Source organism: Prionailurus bengalensis, chromosome E1 (genome assembly GCF_016509475.1).
Source record: "Prionailurus bengalensis isolate Pbe53 chromosome E1, Fcat_Pben_1.1_paternal_pri, whole genome shotgun sequence".
Lineage (NCBI taxonomy): Eukaryota > Metazoa > Chordata > Mammalia > Carnivora > Felidae > Prionailurus > Prionailurus bengalensis.
Genome location: NC_057347.1, coordinates 46,134,882 through 46,161,568, shown reverse-complemented (window position 1 = coordinate 46,161,568; position 26,687 = coordinate 46,134,882). Strand labels below are relative to the sequence as shown.

Below are 26,687 nucleotides of genomic sequence, written 5' to 3'. Positions count from 1 at the left end.
TAGTAACTGTTCATTTCATCTTTCACTCATACTGGCAGAGCATCCTGACTCACCCATTATGTAACCGTGTGGTCTCAGCTCCAGGTTGTGTGAGCTCCAGGCTTTTCAGGATGCTTTTTGGCTTGCTGAATCATTGTCACAGAAGAAGATTTTTCTTTGCACCTAATGCTAAAATAGTCTTCCCCTCATCTAAATGCAAGCATGTCATATTAAAGTAATCTGTTGGAATGGCTGCAGTTTATATCTGGTTTTAAAAGTTCTCAGGCCAATCTTGACTCCTTCATATTCTCCCTGAGAACCAGGGCTGAACATGGCCCTGTGGGTGGGCCTATTGGGGCATACACAGTGATACGAAAACAGACCCTGCTCCTCAGGCAGAGGCTCCATCAGATAGATGTCCATGCCTCGTGCTCTCCCCAGCCCAGACAGGACCTCTGCCTACCTAGTGCCCCATTGGCCCCGTGGCTTTCTCTGGGCTGGTCCCCGTCTGCCATGGCAACAGCGGGAACCTAGGCTGGAGCAAAGAATCATGGAAGTAGCAAAGTGGGCTGGCGACAGCAGAGAGAGGGAAGAGCCCCAGCTGGGATGGACATAGCCCTCCCCTGAAGAGGCAGCGCAGCCCCCTTGTGCACATTAGGAAGCCCATAAACAGAGGTCTAGAAAGTTCCAGTGGAACTCAAGCCCCAGTCCACATGCCAGGGCTCCATGTGCGCCTTCCCTCTGCCTTCCCCACCCCAGCTCCTAGCAGAGGGGGCTCTGGACCACACATCACTGGGCTGAATGTCCCAGTTATTGGAGCATAAGCCAGCAGTGCACTAAGCTATAGTCACACCTCCTCATTTAAAGAAACAAACAAAACGTACTTTATAAGAAGTAAAATTGTGATGCCTTTAACATGACCATCTTCAGAGGCACTATATACTATTAATATTTATTGGAAGCCTGACCAGGGTTTTCAAAAGAAGTTATTTCTGAATATATACAGCAGCCAGGTAGTTTGACTCCTATCGATTCTCAAGTTAAAAAAAAAAAAGTGGAGGTATTATACAGCAATAAGTATCTTCTTTATTGATATTCTATCTATATTGAGTTGAAAACCTATTAATATCTAGCCTTTTGCCCTATTCCCTTCTCCTGGAAGTGATTCTGACTAAATGTCTTTATAAAAGCAGACGTACCCTTTGTTTTCAGTAACAGTACCTTTGAAGAGCAAGCTAATTGATGATTTTTAACTGCTTAACATAAGCAAGAAATAATGCAGTTTTGTGAGTTGTGACAAACAAGACAGTCACAGTTGATCTGCATATCACTTAATGTCATTCATGGAAAATAATTACCTCCAATTATGATGAAATGAATTTGTTGAAAACAAAATGGAAATTATTCTGCCTTTAGTGAAGAATTATACCATTAGTGCTTCTTGAGGTTAAGCAAAGCTTTTATCTGAAATGGTGGCCAAATAGGGGATAAGTTATTTACTGTAATTGCTTGAAAATGCTGCTGTGTGTGAACAATGGTTTTAGATTAGTTTCCTGCTTCCTTTCAGATGTTGTCATGTGTCTAATGAGGATCTATAACGTTTATTAACATTTAAACACCCACATGAAGGATCACATTTTGATTGAAAGTCCATGAAGTGTTACAGAATCCTGAGCTGAAAAATCACAGCCTAGCATGTTCTATTGCCAAATCACAGAATCCTGGTGTAGAAGGTCATGAGATGATCCCTGTTTGCATTTTAGACTTCTGGTCAGTGACCACTTCTGTTGGTAGGCCATCCCAGTGACATTCCACAAAACTTAGATATGATCTCATTGACACTGGTATTTTAAACCAGGGTACAAAGTGGTTACCCCACTTTATCTGGATAATTCTGGGGCTTGAACATTAATTATTTTATTTCCATTACTAGGCAATTTCCAGAGAGAAAAGGGTGCTAAAAGTTTTTGTCCCTATCTTTATCATACTGAGCTCAATCTGGAGCATTTTCTGTGCTCCACTGTCCCACCAACATGAGATAATTTCAAGACAGTGGTTCTCACATGTGTCTTTAAAGAATAGCCCAGCTTTGGGGTGCCTGGGTGGCTCAGTCAACTAAGTGTCCAACTTCGGCTCAGGTCATGATCTCACAGTTCATGGGTTCGAGCCCCGTGTTGGGCATTTTGCTGACAGCTCAGAGCCTAGAGCCTGCTTTGGATTCATTCTCTCTCTCTCTCTCTCTCTCTCTCTCTCTCTCTCTCTCTCTCTCAAAAATAAATAAACATAAAAAAAAAAAAAAAAAAGAATAGCCCCTCTTTTCTGCCTCATAACTGGCTGGGAATCAGCAGACTTTCTCCTGGCTTTGCCCTGGGTCAAGCCATCTCCTGTTGGGAGTGTATTTTCTTACTAAATGTGAGAAGAACCCAGAGGACTGGATCCTTCCAATGCTGACAGGTTCACTAAGCTCACTGTGACCGTTGTAATGGATATTCACATGTTGGCAAGCTGACAAACGCTTGAACCATTTCCAGGAGCTTTTCTTCGTGTGACCTCCCCTTGCATGCAGTGTAGTACAGGCGATACAAATCTATAGACTTTCAATGTGATATAATTTTTTTAACTTTTTTTAATGTTTTATTTATTTTTGAGACAGAAAGAGACAGAGCATGAGCCAGGGGAGGGGCAGAGAGAGAGGGAGACACAGAATCCAAAGCAGGCTCCAGGCTCTGAGCTGTCAGCACAGAGCCTGACGCAGGGCTCGAACTCATGGACCGTGAGATCATGACCTGAGCCGAAGTTGGATGCTTAACCGACTGAGCCACCCAGGCGCCCCATCAATGTGATATAAATTTTTATACTGTCATTGATAGTCCTGTTTTCCTGGGGGGAAAAAACCTTCTGTTTTTTGCCCTTTCTGCAGGACTCTGGATCGATTTGGGAATGTCCTACAATGGGTCCTTTCTGATGACTCTCGAGACCAAAATGAATTTGACCAAACTGGGGAAAGAGCCTCTTGTTGAAGCCCTGAAGGTTGGAGAAATTGGCAAAGAAGGGTAAGGGGCCATATGGATTTACTAATCCAACCCTGGGGAACCAACCTCTCCCTCTAGCATTTGAGAAGCAGCTTTGATGTGTAGTGGCCTCAGATGTTGGGGTGAGCTTCCACGAGATTGCTTTTGGACCACAGAGGATTTCAGGGAATGGTTCCTTAGTTTCGTCCCCCAAAAGCCGTGAGTCCCCACCTCTGCTCAGCACCTTTTGGCCTCAGTGCTGCCATTGGGGGCACAGCATCGATTATCCAGAAAGCATCACTGACTCAGACCGGCGGGGCAGGTTCATCTGCACAATAAAATGTTCTGTGAAGGGAATCGTTCGGAAACGTCCTCCTTCCACCCACAAACAGCAATGTGTGGGCGATGCGAAGGTCCCTGGGGGGTCTATCTGCTGTAATCACAAAGTCAGAATTATTTATAATAAGATAATTGCTTCTGTAGCCAAGAGGATGCTCCTAAAGTGTTTTGAGATGTATTTTCCCTAAATAATACGACATTGATTTGCTTAGTAGTAAATTCCTCTCTTTGTAGAAGACGCTGCATCTGCTGCCCAGTTTGTCTGATTGAGTAAATATTTCAAATCTGTGCGATAGTTAATGAAGGTTGATTTATTTTTTCCTTAGATGCCTAGAATGGATAAGCTGGAACTTCTACATTTCCATACCCCTTAAAAATGACTGCTTCTGACTGAAAATGTAAATTTGATTATTGTTTTCACCGAACTAAAAATGCTAAGTGGAGTCTATTTCTCATCTCTTTACACCTTTGGTGTGGAATTGACAGTACAATGACAGGAAAATCCCACAAGGACCCACCTTGTCAGGGTCTGAATATGAGACACAGACTCTTAGATTTTTGTTCAGTTATGATGCTGACCTAATGATTGTATTCATACATGTGGTAACAGTAGATGGGGGGGGAGGGGGTCTTGCATTTGAGAATGTGCTTTTACTTACTCTGATTTATCCAGGTTACTTAATGAAATGTTCCTATTTTAATGATTGGAAAGTTTCCCCTGCCGTACGCAATCTAACCTGTATCTGTGCTATTTTCCTTTCATTTTTCTGCTATTTGTTAAAATGTATTTGGATTCGGCAATCTGTGGATTGTATTTTCTGGTGAGTGGTGTTTATTAACTCTCCATGTAGCATTTCATGCCCTGTAGGTGCTGAGTCTTGTTTGGTCTCGTGTGACACCACTAGGAAGCTTGTCCTTAACATGTTCCTGGACGTAGAGGCTCAGTTTATAGACCTGAGAGGATTGAGGTCAGGGTATTTAAGAGGCTTTCCTGGGAGGGAAAATCTTGCCAACTTCCCTGATTTGAGTTGCTGGGCGTTTGATCCAATCAGACTCAACTTCCTGTGCCTGGATGTCCCCATCCCACTGCCCTGCACAGCTGCACTATCAGCCATCCAGCCTATGAGATGAAGCAGACTCTGGGCAGAAGCAACCCTGAAAATGAGGTCTAACTACACAGGAGCAGGACAGAGCAAACTTCAGTCAGAACCTTGTGGAAGGAGACTGTTCTGGAAACAGCCCTGTGCCCAACACAGAGCTGCTGGGACTCCAGTAGAAAGGGAGGTCTTGGGCAGCAGATGAGACCCCAATACATCCAAGTCCCTGAGATCCTGGCCACTTAGGTATTCCATGAATGCTGTTACTCACGTGGCTCTCTTGGCACAATCTCAAGTTCATAAGCCCTGGCTGAACAGGTGGACCTGTTTCTGAGTAAGCAGTGTTTCACTAGACTGCATGAAAAATCTCCTCTGCTCTGGGAATACGATGGTATTTGTCTGTAATATACTTAGAAAGTACCTTTTCTTTTCCTAGTAGAGACTGGGATAAATGTTTTGCTTCTTCCTGTGAGGATGTTAAATATGCTGACATGTAATGGGCTGTCATTTAATTTTAAAGGCAAGGAAAACACGCATTCCCAAAAGTGCTTCATTTGGGAGAAAAAGGCCTGGAAAAATGGACCTTTAGCCTTTTCTTTTTTACATAAAGGACCCCTTTTCGGGAATCTGAGAGCTCTGGATCCTTCTCCCTGAAAATGCCCACTCCACCTGGCTCACAATTTCTGAGTGCACTGAGAGCCTCTGAAAGCCCGTCCATAACTAAGAACCTAATCCCACGAGTGATTCTAGAGTCCACTTCTTCACTTCCTCAGTCATGAGCATATTGGAATCACCCTGAGTCTAAATACCGAGGAGAGACGGACGTCAGTGTACGTGGTAGCTACTGTTGAGCATGCGATCTTTGGTACCGACGTTTCCCTCCACAGTGAATCTCGCCAGAGATTAGGCTCTGGCGGGACCTCTGCTTTGTTTCACCGCCTTCTTCGGTCCCCCTTCAAGTGTGCAAGTGATTGTGCCCCCGGGGGAGTCTCTAGAAGATGCTGCTCAACCTGTGGGAAGTCCTCCTTACTGGTAGAACGTTTGTTCATGTCCTCACATTATTACCCTGAGGATGACAGTGAGAAATTGAAATCTGTGTGGCTTTATTCTAGTGAAGCCCTTTCTCTTTGAAATATGTGTATACTTTATATTTTTAGGCATTTTTCCTTCAGTCTTGATTTCCCAAATAGCCATCCTGTGGCACACTGTCATTAACATAACTCTGGGCGATAATGTGCTCAAAGTGGAATTCAGGTAGCTAGCTGAGCGGCCATAACTGTATTCGACCTGAAGAGGCCCAGAGCGAGTCAGTAAGGGAAACATCCTACATGTTGGCCGCTAACGGAACCGTGGCTTTGGAGTAGGGCATGTCCTGTAAGGCGCTCAACCTGTTCGTGCGTTACCCTTGCAGCCTGGGTGCGGTGTGCAAGTCCCCATAGGGAGGCCCCTGTGACCTCCATATTGGGTCACTAGTCCACAGCGTAGCCCGGACCACCACCACCCCGAAGCCCCTGTGTTTTGGGAGCCGAGTGCCTGCAGCCCCCACTGTGACTCGGTCTAGCTGGGAGGGCGTGTGCACGCGTGTGTCTGTGGCAGATGCATGGTGCTGATTTCACTTAGAGAAAGTGAACACGTTCTCCCATGCGTGGCCACCTCACTGGGCTGCTTAATGTAACTATGCAGCCTTCACTTAAAGCATTCTTTGGAAGCTGCCTTTTAGGACTGCCTCCAGAGCCTGTGACATTCTTTTAACTGTTCTGAGTATCAGCGAATCATCCTGCTTTGTAGATGGATTGGATCTTAGAGAAATTGCTAGAAGTTGTTCAGGGGTGATGGTGATCTTAAGACCAAGAAATAAGATGTTTGGTCCAAGATAGAGTATCAGTGATAAAATAATTCATTTTTTCTTATGTGTCTGGCTCCAAGCACGTATCCAAAGATTTTTAGCAGAGGCAGCAAAACTAGAATTAGCCCTTTAAGGCGGCTCTTTGAAAGGATGTCATACTCATCTGGATTCTGAGGTGTGTTTTAAAAAAACTAGGCTTATTAACGGTCCAGCACATCTTTTTATTTTTTTTTTCAATGTTTATTTTTGAGAGAGACCAAGCATGAGTGGGGGAGGGGCAGAGAACCCAAAGCAGGCTCCAGGCCCAGAGATGTCAGCACAGAGCCTGACACGGGGCTCGAACCCACGGACTGCGAGATCATGACCTGAGCTGAAGCCAAACACTGAACCGACTGAGCCACCCAGGTGCCCCCCCAGCACATCTTATATAAGAATGTGCAGTGTATCTTTCTCTGAAGTTCATGCTGACATCACGAGATCATAAAATTCATGTTGAGTTATAAAACTAAATATGAGCCAAACAGTTACATGTTTAGCTAGTAAGGATTGGGTGCCACGTTGGGGTAACCGTTTGGTCAAAATCAGAATTTTATGTCATCTGATCCACTTGCACTGATACGGCACTGTCTAAATTATTAACTTCAAGCCGCAAAATTTATCCTGTGCTCTGCCCTGCGGAGGATTAATTTGGGAACCCGAGAGCTCTCTGCAGTGCTCAGCCTTTGGCATCTTTTGCCTCAGGGCTGGAGGCTGCCAGATGACAAATACCAGTGGGGAACAGGAGGGGCTGGTGGCTCAGCAGGTTTCTCTGCGGTCACAGATCTTGAGGCAGCTTTTTGTGCTGCGTGGAGGGGGAGCAGGCTACCTGCGCTGGCGGGACACAGACCCCTCGTCTGAGGGCACATCTAGAGCCAGGAAGCAGTCCTCGAACCGACAGACAAGTGAGATGGGTTTCTCGGATGGTTGTGTTATCTTGGGCACTTGCCTCCCTGACTTTCCTCATCTCGAGACCCAATTTATAGGCTTTCTTGGGACTAATATTTTGCTGCGCACATTTTATATAAAAGAAGATCTCTGTGAGGACTGCCTAACCAGGGAAAGCTCTGAAATGGCTTTGCGACCAGTGAACACCCATAGCATTTCCCGGACTAGCCAGGACTCTAACGGAAGGAGGAAGAAAGAGTCAGTTAGGTATTGTCTCCATGGTCAGGGACAAGAGGCTTTTGTACGTGCACGGGGAGTTTCCCTTTAACTGTATGCAAGCCTGTTGGTGGAACGACTGGCTCTAATGTTTCAGAGCCGGGGTCGGGGAGGATCCGGGTGTCCTGCCAGGGAGGACACTTGTGAGGTCCTCTTACAGTCAGGCTCCTGTTTCACAGGGTGGAGATTTCAGCTCCACCATTCTGCTGGGCCTTCAAGTCTGCACGAGCATGTGTGCTCTGCCCTTGGGTGCCCTTGGCCACTTTTGGCCAGGAGATGACTGCCCTCTGTGAGCATCGGAGGGAAACCCCGTAGGGATCACACCTGTAGGGATTGGACCTAAGCTCTGCTGCCTTCCCAGTAATTTTGTCCTTATCAGAAATGCAAGGCTCGGGGCGCCTGGGTGGCGCAGTCGGTTAAGCGTCCGACTTCAGCCAGGTCACGATCTCACGGTCCGTGAGTTCGAGCCCCGCGTTGGGCTCTGGGCTGATGGCTCAGAGCCTGGAGCCTGTTTCAGATTCTGTGTCTCCCTCTCTCTCTGCCCCTCCCCCGTTCATGCTCTGTCTCTCTCTGTCCCCAAAATAAATAAATGTTAAAAAAAAGAAAAAAAAAAAAAAAGAAATGCAAGGCTCTGCTTTGTGACCATTTGGTTGCTTAGTAGTGTTCAGAGACTACTCTGTCCCTCGTTGGCTTCATCCCAATCAAGTCTCCGAGCCTCAGAGGTGGGCCCTACCTGTCTGCCTCTCTGAAGCAAAGCCACCATCCAGGGAGGGAGCTGCCTTTTGTGGGGCCGAATCCCGGCCAAGAACCCCCCCTAGTGCCATTAGAGTGGCCCTCGCCACTGCTGGTGATCTAGTAACCCCCATGCCTCTGGAAACTGAGTATCCCTGGAAAGATTAACCGGGAACGTTGCTCACTGACGAGGCCTTGTATCACTTTCTTTTTTTTCATGGTTTTTAAATTTGTATTTCTCCGGGAAACTTCCTAGGCTCTCCTGTCGGTTGTTTTCTAGAGTCCCTTGAGGTTTGTCCCTTGCGATTGTTGGCTTTTCCTGTGGCCTTTAGGAGCTAGAGCAGGTATGGGATAAGACGCATAATTTCACTAGGAAGGAGTCTTGAGTCAAAACTAATCTGGAGGCAACTAAGGCAGAAAGCATCAGAGTCACTGAACTCAGGCAGAGCCCAGGGACTTGCCTAAACATCCCCGTCATCCCGTCATGTGTGAGAGGAGGTTATGTCGCCAACATCAGCTGTCACCTCACCCTTGCAACCATCGTGCTTTCCATCCATCCCCCCTGCCCCCCGCCCCGCCACTTGGCTACTGCTGCACTGTCAATGAGATCACTGCATTTTGTGTGGACGGCATCACACTCCCACCACCTGTCCGGACGCATGCACAGAATGGAACTCTTGAGCCCCAAGTCCTGTGCTGCTCTCAGGGCACTTGGCACTGGAGACTCCGGGTAACCTGACCAACCCGAGGGCTCTTGGATCCAACCTCTTCTTTTCTGGGTGGGTTGGGAGAATGAGGACATGTTAGCGGTGATGGCGGTGGAGCATGTGTGTTCTCTTTCTAAGCAGAGCCTGAAGGGCAGGCTACGGTGGTGACTCTGCCCTGATCAGTTGCAGGCCCAGGGCGTACTGTCTGGCGGACAGTGATGAGGAGTCCTCCAGTGCTGGCTCCTCTGATGAAGACGACGCTCCAGAGCCCAGCGCGGGAGACAAACCGCTCCTCCCAGGGGCTGAAGGGTGAGTGGATCCAGCTTCCAGGGCTCCAGGGCTCAGGGCACCAACTTGGGTGTCCTATATAATCTTTCTTCTTCCTCCGTATTGAGTGAGTGACTTTTACATTAAGAACCCAGAGTCAGTGCTTAAAACTCCAGCCCCCACAGCACAAAGACCCAAGAATTCTTTCCATAGCTAAGAAGATCCCCATCAAAATGGCTTTCTTGGGCCAGTGAAGAAATTAATAATAGAGCATTGAAAGGCGTGTTTAGTGCAAGGAGCTTACACAACACCTCCCCCTAGTGCCCGATGGAGAGCATCGCTGCCCTCAGTTGGGTCACACTTTCTCATTGAGCTGCCGGTTCCTATGAGGCTGGAACATTCGGGTGATTTTTTTGGTGAATTTTGAAGATGTGGGCTGTTTAGCTGATCTTTTGGGTCATGGACTTCATTTTCGGGGCTCCCTTTGCCTGTAACTTGGACTGTGGAATAATAAGAGTGCTTAAACAGCTTCTCTGTAAGGATCTTTTAATTATTCGAAGTGAGTTGAAGCAACTAAGATTATAAAGAAACCAGAGATTCAGAAGCATTTGTAAGAAAATATCAACCTGTTCACTTGTGAGATCCTACAGAAGACGGAGAGAATCCAGACGTTGGAAGGGTCAATACTAACACTTGGGTTCATTATTTAAAATCTACCCTCTTGACCTTAAGAATGACTGCTTTTCCCTACACATATACACATACTCTTCCTGGCACTCTGGAACTCCAGAGGATTTTAAAAAGCAAATGCCCTCTTTCCTTAGGGCAATCCTATGGTTGATAGGACCTGATACAAAAGCTTGTTTCGTGGCCTTCTAGCATGCCACCTGAGGTAACATTTGTCTTTAGAAAAAAGTTCTAAGCCCTTTGAAAAGTAGTTGCCACTGAAAGTTGGTATGCCATCACCTAAAAGACAATCAGTTAATGACTGTGTTTTATGTCCCTGTCAGATGCAGCACGATTTCCTATTTGCTGTGTAGACATGGGGAAGTTTCTCTAGGAGAACTCGGGATTTATGTTCAGTAGTTGAGGGCTGTTAAGGAGGACAGGTGGGATGCCTTCTCTGCACTGTGAGAACTTTGTCTCTCCATTGGTCAAGACTTGGGTCCTGTCTGATGTCTACACCTTCCCTAATGTAGTGGTTTCTCCACTGGAGGTTGTTTTGCCCACGAGGGGACATTTAGCAATGTCTGGAGGCAATTTTTATTATCATGACTGGGGGAAACATGCCGTTGGCACCTAGAAGGCTCGGACCAGGGTGCTGCTAAACATTGTACGGTGCATAGGACAGCCCCCACCACAAAGAATTACCTAGTCCAAAATGTCAGTAGTGCTTCGGTTTGGAAACTCTGGTCTAGAGTAAGGTGAACGAAGAACCACAGAGGTTTTGTGTATGAAGTATACTAACATCTGTGTCCTTCATTTAAAGGTATGTTGGGGGTCATCGAACAAGCAAGATTATGAGGTTTGTTGATAAAATTACCAAGTCAAAATATTTCCAAAAAGCAACAGAGACAGAGTTCATTAAAAAGAAGATTGAAGAAGTCTCCAATACCCCCCTGCTGCTCACTGTGGAAGTGCAAGAATGTAGAGGAACCCTGGCGGTCAACATTCCACCTCCCCCGACTGACCGAATATGGTGCGTACAACCTGTTGTGTGGCCATAAAAATCCGGCCTGCGTACCCTTGACATTGTGGAAAGTGCCCTCTGGGCAGAAGCACTTACACACGTTTTTCATGGAACCTTAATGTTTGTCACAAATCCAATTCTACTTTCTTCTGTGAACGGTTCATTCACATTTAAAGCTTCATCTTCACATGTTTCTATTCTCGGTCTTCCTCCTCTCTGAAGCCAGTTCTTTCCACCAGTTAGAAGAGCTGCCCTCTGTAGAGCTCTTACTCTCTGCCTGGCCTGAGTGCCTCACAACATCCTGCAGAGATAGGTACCACTGGTATCCCTGCTTTACAGAGGGGGATCACGCATTCCGCAGAGGCTGAGGTGCTTAGGGAAGGCTCCCTGGGTTAGAGCGAGGTGTTAAGGAGTCAGAACCTATGCACTTGGTTACTGTGGGAGGAGGTCTATCTGAGGAGTTGTCATCGAATGAACTAGTGGCCCCCAAATCAAAGTGCACATCACAGTCACCTGGAGACTTGTTAAAAACAGAGATGCACCCAGCCCCCAGGATCCATAGCATGGAGAACTAAGCCAGCATGGAGAACCGGTGAAATGTTCTATTCATGGATCCAGCAGAAGAACATCACTATCTGTGAACTGCAGTTTAAAATTGACATTCTAGGGGCGCCTGGGTGGCTCAGTCGCTTGAGCCTCTGACTTTGGCTCAGGTCATGATCTCGCAGTTCTCGAGTTTGAGACCCACGTTGGGCTCTGTGCTGACAGCTCAGAGCCTGGAGCCCACTTTGGATTCTGTGTCTTCCTCTCTCTGTGCTCCTCCCCTGCTCACACTCTGTCTCTCTGTCTCTCAAAAATAAACAAACATTAAAAAAAAATTTTAAAGATTTATCAGAAAATTTTTTGAATTGACCATTTGATGAGGATGCTGGTATTTCCCAGTAAAAACTTTAAAATACCTTTTTAGGTTTTATTTTAAAATAATTTTTTAAGTGTATTTCTTTATTTTGACACAGAGAGAGAGCACACCCATGAGCGGGGGAGGGGCAGAGACAGGAGAGAGAGAATCCCAAGCAGCCTCTGCACTCCGTGCATGAGCCCAATGCAGGGCTCGATCTCACTACCATGAGATCATGACCTGAGCCAAAATCAAGAGTTGGATGCTTAACTGACTGAGCCGCCCAGGCACCCCTAGATTTTATTTCTAGAGAGTAATATTTCATTGTAAAAAAAAAAAAAAAAAAAAAGAACAAATGAAAAAAAAAAGAGAGGGGTAAAAAAGCCTATAATCTTATCATCCCAAAACAACCACTGTTAATATCTTACTGTACAGTCTTCCAAACCTAAGAAAAAAAAATTTTTTAATAGTAAGAGTTGATACAACATACCTTCACCTACATAATTTCATGCTTTAAGATGTATCGGTTACAGATGCCACTGCTCAGTGGAAGATGAAATTAAAGGCTTCTGGGATAGTGCTACCCAGTACATTTGTTATTAATCCAGAGATAAGTATAGATCTTGAGAGTGTTTAGATATGTTTATAGCAATTTGATGTTTTTGTTGTAGTTTTTTAAACATTGGTCCATGCCAGGTGGAAGTTTTTAGGTAGTTTGATAGCACACAGTCTCTTGTCTGGATCCTTTACCAACAGTGTGAGTGCCAGTCAGCTCCACTGGGAAGCCTTAATAAGCATGCTGTAGAGGATGGAATGAAAAAGCCGGTTATAGAATGTTCTCTGTTTACACATGCATATTAAGAGTATGGGGGAAATTGACCCCGCTTCTCTCAGTGGTCCTGTCTTGGGGATAAGATTCTGAGAGAGGCAGTATCTTTCACTTTCTGTTTTATACATATGTATATTTTGGGTTTTGTAATGCACATACACTATCTTTATTAAAATAGAAACAAAAGAGATCCTTGCCATTTCAGGAGAAGCAAAAGACCAGAAAACAAGGCCCAGGTCACAGACTGTTCCAGTGGTGCTTCCTGGCTCTCCCAGTTTGTCAGAACTGTTCTCAAATCATCACAGCCCTACACTTGGTCCAGGGACGTGGGAGCTCGCAATTCCTATTTGCTGCCGTGAATCATTTTTAGAGGGGGTGTTCAGCGTAAGAGAACATTCACATGGGGAGAAGCCCTGGGTACATGAAGAATGTTTGCTGTTGGTACTTGTCTACTTCCTTGTCTGCCTCTAAATGCAGTTGTTTGCTACTTGTCTTCTCCAAAAAGGTATGGTTTCCGGAAGCCACCATATGTAGAGCTGAAAGCTCGGCCAAAACTTGGAGAGAGAGAAGTGACTCTAGTTCATGTGACAGACTGGATAGAGAAGAAACTGGAACAGGAGTTTCAGGTAAACGTGTGGTATCATCTGGTGTGTGTTTCACACGAGTCTCAAAGCTCAGGGCAGAACAGAGGTTCTGAATTTCATTTGGGTCAGGATCCTCTTTCGAGAATCTAATGAAAGCTATGGACCCTCATCCCAGGAAGGTACGTGTTATGATCAGACAGGCATAACATCTTAGGTACGATTTCAGAAACCCGGAGCCTCAGCCACAGAACCCTGTTAAGTAGTTCAGAGGAAACCCGAAAGTTGGGTCCACTAAGCCAGAGCTCATTCTCCAAGCCTGTTTTCTGCTTTCTGCCACCAAAGGAAATAATGTAGCCGAGGCCCTGGGATGAGCTATATCTACCAAATTTTTATCAGATATCCGAGGTCTGTCAACGTTTTATGGATTAGCAAACAATTTATTTTGAAATAAATGTCACCGTTTGAAGGAGACCCATATTTTTGCAGTGGTATGTTTTGAGATACCGCCTTTGAAAAATTATGGTTTTTATTTAAAAGCTATGGATTAGGGGCACCTGGGTGGCTCAGTTGGTTAAGTGTCCAATTTTTTTATTTAAATGTTTGTTTATTTTTGAGACAGAGCGAGACAGAGCATGAACGGGGGAGGGGCAGAGAGAGAGGGAGACAGAATCTGAAGCAGGCTCCAGGCTCCAAGCCGTCAGCACAGAGCCCGATGCGGGGCTCGAACTCACAGACCGTGAGATCATGACCTGAGCCGAAGTCGGACACTCAACCGACGGAGCCACCCAGGCGCCCCAAGTGTCCAATTTTTGATTTCAGCTCAGGTCATGATCTCACGATTTGTGAGATCAAGCCCCGAGTCAGGCTCCGTGCTGATAGCACAGAGCCTTCTTAAGATTCTCTCTCTCTCCCTTTCTCTCTGCCCCTTTCCGGCTCGCATGTGGTGCGTGTTCTGTCTCTCTCTCTCTCTCTCTCTCTCTCTCAAATGAATAAACAAAAGCTATGGATTAACTTTAACTGAAAACCAATTTCTGGGAAGCTTAGTATTATCACCAAGCAGAAAAGTAGTTTGAACCTAGTGAGAGGAAAGGCAACCTTTAGGTTTTTTTTTTTTCTTTTCCCTAGAACCTACAATAGGAATTAGAGTGGGTTATCTCTTTCAGGGGTATTGCGGTACAAGGGGAAAAAGAAAGGCCAAGGGTCAGAGATTGGCTCCTGGTATTTTTGAGGCAAGTTGGGAAGTTGACAGGTGACTGTTACACCCTCCCGTAGCCACCTTTTTTTGCTTTTGTAAGAGGGCATTACTGAAGACTGAATGCATTGCCAGGATCCACTTGCATAAAATTAGTTTATAAACATGATAGTCCAAGTACCATCATTCTCAATCACTGATGATCCTTCACGTGTTCATTATGGCAGAATTTCTTTCATATATAGCTTTGTCTGGTTCTGGTGTGAAAAAAAATTAGCTTACATTTTTTTGCTAGGGTTTAAGTAAATAAACTTACTTGGAATATGTGTTCTGGACATAGCAATTTGGAAATATTATGAACAACTTAAGCCAGTCCTCTTAAAGTAATGGTGTTAAATATTTATGAACTCATGAGTAGTTTTTTATATGTACATGAAATCAAAGGCTGCTTCTGCCTCAGACCTGTGTTCATGCACTGTGATTCCTCAACTATTTAAATGTGGCAGAGGAATTAGTTTAGAATGTGCACGAAAAGTTGGTTCATATGTACATTTAAAACTTATCTGAAACCTAAAATTATCAGAACAGAGTAGAGCAACAGCCTGAGGAACCCGAGCATCCTTCCACACGGCTATTCTTTAATTTCTTTCTACAGAAGGTTTTTGTCATGCCAAACATGGATGATGTCTATATCCCCATAATGCACTCAGCCATGGACCCTCGCTCCGCTTCCTGCCTCCTCAAAGACCCACTTGTGGAGGCTGCTGACCAGCTGTGATGGGTGAAGATCTGACCTTCCCAGTATTACGAGATCTGGCTCAAAGTGTGGGGTTCTTGGCTGCCATCTGCGCTGTAGCACTGGTCTGCCCTTGTGCCACAGCTTCTGCCCTCTGCCTGCCGGTGCCCATTCCACTGTGCGGTGTCATTCCACGCATCCGGGAACTGGTGTCTGCACTGCCTGCTGCAAAGCTTTGACTCAGCAAAGGGACTGTGGAAGAATGACCACGGTGGATCCAGAGGTGACAGGTGACTCACACCATGGCTCCAGTGTTTGTGGCAGCGAGAGCACAGTGCGAGCAAAGCTTACAACTGGAAGGCCTTCTTCCCCTTGCCCCGACTCCTCCAAAGCTTTTCCTCAGGCAGCCAGTGCACAATGGAACGTTTTTGCACTTCTAGTCCGTAGGTGACACAGCCCTCCGCGCTTCCAGAGAATGTCTGTTCAGGAACGTGAGTGGGGTGGGGAGTGGAACTTTGTGAACCATTTCACTGATGATAAAGAGATACGCGTAGCAACTTACCTTTCCTATTAAATTGTGCGTTTTGGAAGCAAGTAGCCATAGAACATACACACACTAACATCCTATCAGCTGGGGTGGGGACAGCGAGATTTATGTGAACATCAGGCAAAGCCATGAGATCAAACCATCCCAAGCCTTCTACCACTGAGGTACAATCACCTGGTTTCTAATTAATCCCAAATGTTTTCCTGAGACATGAGGGTATGTGAAAATGTCAAATACTGCACATAAAGAATTGGGGTAGGGGGCGGAAAGCCAGAGCAAGGTCGATCTGGCACTTCCTACGTGCCCTGTGCTTTCTACAGGCCGTCTAAATGCTTTGTTAAATCTAACCGGTTCGGGATGTTTTGAGGTTATTGGGCAGTTTCCTCTTCTGACAGCCAAAGGCGAGAACTCTCTACCACCTTTGAGAGTTGAGACCAAGTTTTGCTCAACATTAAACACTACATTAGCTCAGAACTCACGTGACCTTTCTTTAACGTTGCCAATCTTATTTTGTGCATTTGTGTCAGAAGGTCTTAGTTTACAAGTTTGGGGGCTCCCTAGTTGTATCATTTGCTTTGAGAAGTACACTTAAAACAATTTTTTATTGTTTAAAAGCTGCATTCAACATCAGAACTACCATGGGTAACTTTTGATGATTTACATCTGTGGACAAAGCTAATCGTGGTTTTTTAAACAGCACCTTGCCTGAACCTGACTTTAAAGAAATTAATATATTGAAAAAATATATCTGAACCCTTGACTACTTTAATCGCACCATTAAAACATTTGACTTAAATTATTTGATCATTCCAGTCGGTGTACTGTTCTGATTTCTCATTGTGTAGGCCGATTTGCCTGTCAGTCTTGTTCACTGGTCTATTAGAATTTTTGTGCAATAACTAAAGGCAAAGGACTAGATGCACTACTGTGTAGATTACACGAGTCCCCTGTTGCACTTAACCGAATAGTATGTGGGGATTTACAGTCGCTTGCGTTGTTTCACAAAATAAATCTCTCAATGTCAAATACTAGATAAGCATCTAAGTTATTTCTACTGAATCCTTTTTAGGTAATAGGGAGACAATTAAGCAGTGGGTACAGGCCACTTGGGTCACTCAGCTGCCAAAGCAGCTTGAATTTCCTGGTGACCACCAGGCAGGTTTTCTAAACTGCAAGGCGGTCCTCACCACACTGAGGGAGCGGGCACCCGGCTGGCTAAGTAGGTAGGGCATGTGACTCGATTTCGGGGGTCGTAAACTCTAGCTTCACCTTCAGTGCATATTACTTAGAATCTTTAGAACAAAATCTCCCTCTCCTGAGGCAGACCGTCTTTGCTTCCGTGCACCCTCAACAGCCTAGCAATCCTGTTAACTTGGGGACCCCTGCGGTTATTACGGCCAAAGCAGTTGATACACTGCACTTGTGCATCCTCGGCCTTCAACATGTGCTGCCTTGTACTCAGAACTGATGCACATTTCCCCCAAACCCAGGGGACATCGCTACTCCCCTATCTGGACCCGAGAGGAGTGTGCGTTTACTTAGGTGCCTGCCGTGCCCGGCAATGCAGAAGATCGAAATTCTCTTCCCAATGACCTTCTTGAGGCTAACTGGGACACATTAATTTGTCCAAGCTTTTATTCCCATGCTTGGTACAGTATCCAAATAAGCAGTTGGCCCTAAAGGGTAGTTATTCTCAGATCACTGCCACACCTCAGCCAGGTGTTATTCTTGCACCATCAGGACCGAAACCAGTTCAAGTACACCGCGGTCCTTAAACTGCTCAAGCCCACGTACTCCCCTCCCTTCAGGGCCCCCTCCCCCCCCCCCCCCCCCACGCCACGGTTAACCTGCAGGTCCCGATAATCACGGAGACAGGACTTCCACAAAAGAACTAGGAATGTGCGGGAAACGGAGTAGCGGGGCCTATAGGATCCCCGTAGTCTCTCCAGGGCACTTCCCACAACGTCGCCTACCCCCTTGCAGCCGGGTGCGGACGTGTGGCTCGCGGTTAAAAGGACCGCTGGCGGAGGACCGCGCGGCCCCAGTTATGCGCAAGCGTGTGCTCTGGCGCTGCAGCCTGACCCCCGGCGCCACGCGCAGGCGCGGCGGAGGCTCAAAGGCAGCGCGTCGCGAAAAGAAACACCAAGACCGGGGCTGGGATCAAACCATTTTATTCAAAGGCTTCGGGGAAAGGTCGAAGGGGAGTAGAAGGTGATCTACGTTCTCGGCCCGGCAGGAATCTGCAAGAACGATAGCAGTGGGTTAGAGGACGTGCGCCCGCAGGTCCGTTCCCTCCCCGCCGCCGCCGCCGCGGAGGCTCGGCTCAGACTGTAGTTCGCATCACCCGCGTCAGCAGTCTAACACGTGCTTTTTTTGGCATGTCATCACTGCAGGCCGCCCGCGACCCACCCGGCTCCAGGGCCCGGAGACCCGGGCCTAGGCGCCAGGACCCACCACAAAGTCTCACCTCTCGAACCTCACAGTCGCCGAAAGACTGAGCACCTCCCCGCGGAGTCTACTTAAAGGAGCTGACAGGGGGCTGTTGGGCGGGCTTTACCAGCATTAACCAATAGCAAGTCAGACTTCCGGTCACGTGCCAATAAGGTCGCCTAGGGCTCATCTGCGCTCGCTGAGTCCTCCAGAGTGTAGAATGGTCACTTGCTAACCATAGAGATGGGAGTGAAAGAAAGACCGAGAGTCCTGCAGCGTCCGTAAATTCTGGATTTCTTTCCGAGTCTACGTCGCTGGCTTGTAATTAGCACATGTCGCCACGGTACGCGGAAGGAACGTTTACAAACAGCACCCTACTAATGCGTCACTTGTTTGAGACATTCTGTGCCAGGAGCTAGGCTAAGAGCTGAGCGTATAAAGGTGACAATCTAACCTTGTTCCTGAGTTCAAAGTAACCTGTTTGGGTAAAAAAAAAAAAAAAAAAAAAAAAGCCTATGTTTAAAAGTAGGGTGTGTGCAACCAAATCCTGAACTTGTGAGGAATTTGTTGGATGACCCTCAGTTTCAGGAAAATAGGAATATTCAAAAAAGCTGTCGTGAGGATTAAATGGATTATTGTCAGTTGCCTGGCACAGGCCGAATGGTAAACAAATAATTGTTTTTAAAGGGCTGGTGTGATGTGGAAAACTTATGTGAGTGCAGTGCTTTAATAAATGCTAAAATAGGGGCATCTGGGTGACTCAGTTAAGCATGGGCTTCAGCTCGGGTCATGATCTCCAGGTTTGTGGGTTCAAGCCCCGAATCTAGCTTTGTGCTGACAGCTCAGAACCTGGAGCCTGCTTCGGATCCTGTGTCTCCCTCTCTGTGCCCCTCCCCTGCTCACTCTCTTGTCTCTGTCTCTCTCAAAAATAAACATTAAAAAAAAATTTTTTTTAAGAAAATTTTAAAGAAGTAAATAAATGATAAATGGTAAAATAGAGCTGTGAACAGCCTACTGTGGAAGCTCAAAGGAGAGAATGCCGAACTTTGGGAAAATTAAAAATGCCTCTAAGTATTGAACTCATATTGTAAGGCAGGCACACTATTCACTACAGTTCACCCTTGAACAGGGAAGGGGGTGGAGGAGGTGTTAAGGGTACCCACCACACAGCAGTGGAAAATTCCTAAATTATGAGTCCCCCAAAGCTTAACTACTAATAGCTTGCTGTTGACAGAAGGCTTATGGATAACATAAACAGCTAATTAGCACATATTTTGTGTGTTATATGTATCATATACTGTATTCTTACAACAAAGTAAGCTAGAGGAAAGAAAATACAAAGAAAATCCTAAGGAGGACCGGGTGCCTGGCTCAGTTAGTAGAGCATGTGACTCTTGATCTCAGGGTCATGAGTTCAAGCCCACCTTGGCGGGGGAGCCTCCCTAAAAAAAAAAAAAAAAAAAAAGAAAATCATAAAGAGAAAAATACATTGACAGTGCTGTATTGTATTTATTGAAAAAAAATCCACAAATAAGTGCACCCACGCAGTTGAAACTCATGTTGTTCCAGGGTCCACTGTAGCGGAGAATAAGAATATGGCCTTGCCCCCTAAGAGCCTGATTTATCAGGAGAGAGAACAGTAACCAGACAGTCACAATATCTGGTTATCTTTATTTCCTTTATGTTCCCTTTGAGAATTGTTTTCCTTTTTTCCTCCTAACATAATAAGGAAAATGTAATAAGAAAAGCATGTCAACCTGAGTTTGTGGTTGAATGGTGCTCTTATTTTCATTATTTTCTACATAGACTTTAGCTAAATTGAAAAATTCCTCTTTGACCCAAAGTAATAATTATTTTGGCAAATGGTTTGTAATTTCTATGTGGTTATTTTTATCACTGCTTAAATTTTTGTTACTATTTTCAGCAGTTATTACAATTGTGATACAGTTTCTACAGTGGGAAATGAGTCAAAGTTTTCTTTGTGGCCTAGAATGGGATCTGTTTTTACAAATGTTCCACAGATTCTTGAAGATGTTTTCACTAGCATGTACAAACACTGACATGAAATGTTTATTAATGCAACATTAACTGTGTTGTAATTACATTGACCAAATGTCTGTTTTATACTTGATCGGGAGTATATGTGTTGTCATTGACTGATAGTGATGTGTTAAGATTACGCTTCAAGTACGAAATGCTGGGGAGGATGCAAAGCAACAGGAACTTTGCTCCATTACTACTTGGGAACGTAAACTGGTTACTTCCATTTTGGAAAAGAATTTGGACAGTTTCTTATAATTTACCCAAGAGAAATGGAATTTTATGTTCACACAAAATCCTGTACACAAACGCTTATAGTAACATTATTCATAACCCTTCCAAAGTAGAACCACCCAAAAGCCCTTCAATGGGGGAATCTTAAGCAACTGTGGTACATCCATACAACTGAATGCCACCCAGCAATAAAATACGATGGAGTACTGATACGTGCAACACTTGAAAGAATCTCGCAGGCGTGATGCTGAGTGAAAGGAGCCAGACTCAAAAGATGCTATGATTCTGTTTATACGATATTCCAGAAAAGAGAAAACTATAGGAACCAAAAACAGATAAAAGACGTTCCAGGAGGGGCGCCTGGGTGGCGCAGTCGGTTAAGCGTCCGACTTCAGCCAGGTCACCATCTCGAGGTCCGTGAGTTCGAGCCCTGCATCAGGCTCTGGGCTGATGGCTCAGAGCCTGGAGCCTGTTTCCGATTCTGTGTCTCCCTCTCTCTCTGCCCCTCCCCCGTTCATGCTCTGTCTCTCTCTGTCCCAAAAATAAATAAACGTTGAAAAAAAAAGACGTTCCAGGAATTGGAGGTGTGGGAGCGTTTGACTACAAAGGTGCAGCATGAGTGCTTTTTGAGGGTGATAGATCTGCTCTGGTTTTTGTTAGTGTTTTGTTTTCACAAATAGGTACATTTGTGTGGCCTCCCCCACAATCAAGACACACAACATTCTCATCACTCCAAAATGCTTCTCTCCTGCCTCTTTGTAGTCAGTACCCACCCCCTTCAATCACCGGCCCAGGCAAACACTGATCCATGTCTGTTATTACAGAATAGCTTTGCCTGTTTTTGGTGTTCTTGTAAATGGATTCAGTTTGTGATCTTTTGCCATCGGACTTCTGTCACTTAACCTAATGTTTTTGAGGTCCATCCTCAAATACTGATATTGATATTGTATCAGTAGTGCATTCCTTTTTGTTGCTCAGGGGCATTTCATTGGACGAATATGCCAGTTTGTTTTTCCATTCACATGTGTACAGGATTTGAGTCGTCTCCACTTTGGGGCTATTATAAATAAAGTGGTTACGAACATGAGTGTAGAAGTCTTTTTATGGACATTCATTTGCATTTCTTTTTAGGAAGAAATTTTAGGAACGGAATTACTAGATCATCTGATAAGCATATATCTTTAAGCTTATAAGAAACTACCGGGGGCACCTGGGTGTCTCAGTCAGTTAAGCATCCGACCCTTGATTTTGGCTCAGGTCACCATCTTGCAGTTCCTGGAATAGGGCCCTGTGTCGGGCTCTGTCCTCACAGCGCGGAGCCTGCTTGGGATTCTCTCTCTCCTCGCGCTGCCCCTTCCCCAAGTACACATGCATGCTCTCTCTCAAAATAAATAAATAAACATTTTTTAAAAAAGAAGAAACTGCCAATCTATTTTCCAAAGTGGTTGTACCATTTTACACTCCCACCAGCAATGCATGAGAGTTCTCGTTATTTCAAATGCTAGTCAGCACTTGGTATTGTCACTGTTTCTAATGTTAGCCATTTTAGTAGATATGTGGTGATAGCTCGTTGTGGTTTTAATTTACATTTTTCTGATGACCAAAGATGTTGACAGTCTTTGCATATGACCATTACTGTATCTTTTTGTAAAGTGTTCAGATATTTTGCCCACTTTTTTTAAACATAAAATAATTATTTTTATTTAAATTTTAGTTAACATACAGTGCAATTCTGGTTTCAGGAGTAGAATTCAGTGACTCATCACTTACAAACAATACCCAGTGCTCATCACAAGTGCCCTCCTTAGTATCCATCACCCATCTAGCCCATCTGCCACCCTCCTCCCTCCATCAACTTTAAGTTTGTTCTCTACTAAAATAAAACTCTTCTTTCGTTTAGAAGACACAGCTTGATAAAGTCAAATGAGTTTAATGGTTCATTTGTTTTGGGGCAAATCAGCTTCAGAAGACTTTTTGCCCACTTTTAAAAGTGTTTTCTTATTAATGAGTTATATGAGTTCCTTCGATCCTTTTTCACATATGCGTATTGTGAATATTTGCCTTTTTATTTTCCCAACAGTGTCTTTCAAAGAGGAGGCTTTTTTAATTTTGATGAAATCCAATTTATCATTGATGGGTTTTAAGCAAAAGAGTGACAGGTGGACTTCAAACTCCTTGTGACATTCCACAGTCCAGATTTATCTCCCCCTTAAGAATAACATGAGCTACTAACAATGGCATGCCTACCACAGGCAAGGCACTCGACAAATTTTAGCTCTAATTCTCGGGACAGTCCTGAAAGGTAGGGAATGTTATTTCTGGTTTTTAGCTCTAATTCCCGGAGCAATCAGAACCAGGGCTCAATTATACTTGCACAATTAATAGATGGCTAAGCAGAGCTGGGATTTGAACTCATAACAATATGATTTCAAACCTTATACTCTTTGGTCACTATACCATGCAATCTCCTAAGGACCACCCTCTGTTTTAGTGAAAACCATTTCTTGTTATCTGAGAAGATTGAGTTCATCCAACATTTATACCTACACACCTCACTGTTGAGAGAGGATTACTAACCTCCCATACTATGAACCACCCAGTGAACGAAGGGACCGGGAGCCGGAGAGGCAGTGGGGAGTCCTAACCCAGAACAGTAGGTGGACCCAGAAGTTGTACAGAAGACATGAGACCCAAGCCCCTAGGAAGAGAGTCAAGAGTACTAAGTCTGGAGGGGCCTGAAGTGAGTGTGGAGCAGGGGTCCTGGTAAATAAGAAAGACACCAGCATATGGGGGGTTGAAAGAGAAGACAGAGAACACCGTCTAGAACAGTCGTCCAGCCAGAATGGTAACTTGCTCAGATGCGGCTGCCATTGGTGTGTATGGGTGGAGGGAGGTGTGATGTGTGGAAGCTGAAAGGAACCCAAATCATCCCGTGTGATTTCCCCCAACTTCCCTCTTCTCCACCTCAACATAACATAACACCCTTCTCTCTGGTCTCAGAAGATGTGGCCTCTCATTCACTTGCTCTTTCAACAAACACGTTAAAGTCCCCCTTCCATGCTTGATCCTGTTCTGGGCATGGGCAGCATGAATGGGAAGGAAATGGTCCCTATCGTCAAGTAGCCCACAGTGTAGTTGAGGGTAAAAAGAAAACCCCTGCATTTTATCCCTCTTTCAATCCCCTTCAGCCACAGTCTTCCTTAGAGTGCAGGTGCTGGTAGGGAAGAGAAAAGGAGAAAGAAAACTCCGCTTTACTGATGGTTGGCCATGGGCCGGGTGTAGTCATACGCAATGTTGATTTAGTCCTCCTAGAAATACTGAGTCAGCATTTTAATCAGGGTTTATTGGTTTTGAGGGATGAACCCAACTCGAAGTAGCCGACTGGCCTGGAACATCCGAGGTGGCTCACCTAGATGGCTCACAGCTGGTGCTGGCCCGCAGGGAGCTCAGCTGGAGATTACTTAGAGCAACTCCATTCTCCATGTGCCCTGAGTGTGGCTTGGGCTTCTCCCAACATAGCAACTAGGCTCCCAGAAGGAGAATCCCCAAAGTAAGTGTTCTAAGAGGAAGGAAATGGAAGCTGCCAGTCCTCTTAAACCTAGGCTGGGAAGTCCCTGAATGTCACTTCTGGTGAAAACCAGTCACAGAGCCAGCCTAGATTTGAAGGAGGAGAAAGAGCTCTTAATTAGTTTTTTTTTTTTTTTTTTTGGCTTACTTATTTTTTAAGATTTTTAAATTTTATTTGAGAGAGAGAGTGCAAGTGAGTGAGGGGCAGAGAGAGAGAATCCCATGAGGGACAGAAAGAAAAAGAGAGAGAGAGAGAGAAGTGGGGCTCACTCAAGGTGAGGCTCATGTTTTCCCTGAAGTGGGGCTCGAGCTCACCTGAAGCAGGGCTTGAACTCACCCCCAAAGTGGGACTTGAACTCACGAACCGTGAGATCATGACCTGAGCTGAAGTCAGATGTTTAACGACTGAGCCACCCAGATGCCCTAAGATTTTTATTTTTAAGTAATCTCTACACGTAACGTGAGGCTCGAACTCACAACCCTGAGATCAAGAGTCATGTGCTCTGACTGAGCCAGCCCCCAAACAGCTCTATCTTTGGACGAGAAGAGCAGCACGGCATATGCATAAGGAGGTTGGTGGGGGTGGAGGTGGAGTATTGTTTGGGACCATCTTTGAAAATTAACTACCACGGTAGAGTGATATGACTGGCCCAACCTGGGAGGTGCCCACTGGGGGACAGTCAACAGGTCTGGCACACAACCTGGCGTATCCGCCCCTCTTGTCTGGTCAGGGGCTGGCCCCAATTCTTGTTTGCTTGCTCCCTCTGAGGTTGCAGCAGTGAGAAGAGCCCCTTGAACATGGCGAACATTTGATGAACTCTTGTCGAATTCCTTCTTCTCTATCTTGTGGATGTAACTACACCAGTCAAATGCTTTCCATTCTGCCCTGGAGAGGTCTCTTGTATCCATCTTGTTCTTCTCTCCCTTTTCTTGCTCTAGGTTAAGACCGAAGTGACTCTTGTTAATGACATCCTAACAGTCTCTCAAATGCCTGTCTTTTCCCTTAAAGCTCAGATTCAGTCCTGTCACTCTGCTGCCTACTAGACAAAGCCCAGCCGGACTTGAGCACCCTACTGGCCCTCCTGCCTGCCTTCCGCACCTCATCTCCCACTGCTCCCCCATGGGGAGGCCAAACCCCGGCTCACTGAGTCAGCTTAGGCTTCCGTGACGCCACACAGGGTCATCCTTTCCCCAGGCCTTTGTTTAGGCCCTCCTCTTCCCCTGCCGTATCTGAAAAGACCCAGCACAGAAACTACTTCTTCCGTGAAGCCCACCCCGCCCTGCTCTATCCATCCCACCCCCTCTCTTCCACCTGATCCATCTCGCTCTTGAACACTATAGTTCTGTTTCTGAGTTTATTCCTGCCTCCTCAAACTTTTCACAGTTAGCTTTGCATGGTGGTTATTTCTGTGCAGGTCATAACACTTTCACCAACTTGCCTACGCTGTCATATTCCCTCATGGTACCAATCCTTTGTACTCAGAAGCCCTTGGTGATATTTGTTAAAAGAATGAATGAATGAATGAATGAGGGGCACCTGGGTGGCTCAGTCGGTTAAGCGTCCAACTTCTGCTCAGGTCATGATGTCACAGTTTGTGGGTTCAAGCCCCGTGTCAGGTTCTGTGCTGACCAAACCCGGAGCCTGCTTTGGGTTCTGTGTCTCCCTCTCTCTCTGCTCATCCCCTGCGTGCGCTCTCTCTCTCAAAATAAATAAAATGTTTAAAAAAATTTTTTTAAAGAATGAATGAATGAGTAGTAATCATTCACGTAGAAGTCAGAGATGGAGTCATCTGCAATGCGAAGCTGACTACATTATAACTAAAGTTGCCTTCTGCTCTAAAATCTGGTTATGTCAGGGAGCCTGGGTGGTTCAGTTGGTTAAGTGTCCAACTCTTGATCTCAGTTCAGGTCTTGATCTCAGGGTCATGAGGCCAAGACCCGCGTTGGGCTCTGTGGAGCCTACTTAAAAAAAATAATAAAAAATCCGGTTGTTCTAGAGGGAAAACAGAGAGAGGAGGTAAGGTTTACGCAGTAAGCTTTGAGAAACACAGTCCGGAAGGAGGAAAAAGAGCCAGAAAATGGGAATATCCAGAGAGGGGAAAGTTCAGAAAAAAGGACTGTTAGCATACCTGAAGGGAGGCCCAGGAAAAACAAGATGAAGTATGGCCACTGGGATTTTACAAGAGGAAGAATGTTTATGAGCTGCCTGAAAGAAGTTTCCAGAGAGTTCTGTGGAAATAAGCCAGACCCCAGGGGATTAGGAGGGACTGGCCAGCAAAAAAGTGGAGGCATTTTGAGAGGACAGTCATTTCCACACTGGCGCCGTGTTGGCTCTCTGAGAGTATTAATATATGATAAACGGTGACACTATGGACACTTCACCACGGTGGCATACAGACTTGGCACAACTGGGTGTGAAATACAACAGCTCGCAGGCAAGTGAACAAATAAGCAGTCAAGATTAGATTGAATTATCTCACAGGGCAGAACTCCCAAGAGGAAGCTCACTATTCTTTCCCAGATGGCCCCCCTATTACTTACATTCTTTTCCACAACCCCCCCACCCCCACCCCGCATGAGACCAGGAGGCTTACATGCTATTTGAGGCAATGCCCCTGATCAGCACATATTTGTCCAAACTTCTGGTTATCAGTACTCCAGGGAAGCGCCAATCCTGGCTACTGGCTATGTTTACAGGTCACATAATTCGACCCAGCCAAACTCCTAAGTAGCTGGGTTCTAATCCACGTTGTGCCTCTTGC

The 26,687-nt window shown here is 45.5% G+C and overlaps 1 protein-coding gene, 1 long non-coding RNA gene and 2 other non-coding genes across 4 annotated transcripts in view; 1 reads left to right on the top strand and 3 right to left on the bottom strand.

The window, feature by feature from the left end:
• Positions 1 to 16,685, top strand: part of TEX2 (testis expressed 2) — a 75,530-nt gene extending 58,845 nt beyond the window's left edge. The window contains 5 exon segments of the mRNA XM_043584993.1: positions 2,900 to 3,032; positions 9,095 to 9,220; positions 10,668 to 10,877; positions 13,101 to 13,221; positions 15,027 to 16,685. Of these exon segments, the coding sequence (XP_043440928.1) occupies positions 2,900 to 3,032; positions 9,095 to 9,220; positions 10,668 to 10,877; positions 13,101 to 13,221; positions 15,027 to 15,149 (713 nt within the window). The 3' untranslated portion in view covers positions 15,150 to 16,685.
• Positions 16,686 to 17,647: 962 nt separating this feature from the next.
• LOC122486244 lies at positions 17,648 to 17,780 on the bottom strand. Its single transcript, XR_006298093.1, has one exon. It is a non-coding gene; the product is annotated as a small nucleolar RNA SNORA76 (small nucleolar RNA).
• A 29-nt stretch (positions 17,781 to 17,809) lies between these two features.
• Positions 17,810 to 18,364, bottom strand: LOC122485779. The gene is made up of 2 exons (XR_006297946.1): positions 18,122 to 18,364; positions 17,810 to 17,894 (listed from the first exon to the last, which is right to left on the bottom strand). It is a non-coding gene; the product is annotated as an uncharacterized LOC122485779 (long non-coding RNA).
• On the bottom strand, positions 17,976 to 18,045 carry LOC122486225. Its single transcript, XR_006298074.1, has one exon. It is a non-coding gene; the product is annotated as a small nucleolar RNA SNORD104 (small nucleolar RNA).
• Positions 18,365 to 26,687: the final 8,323 nt, after the last annotated feature.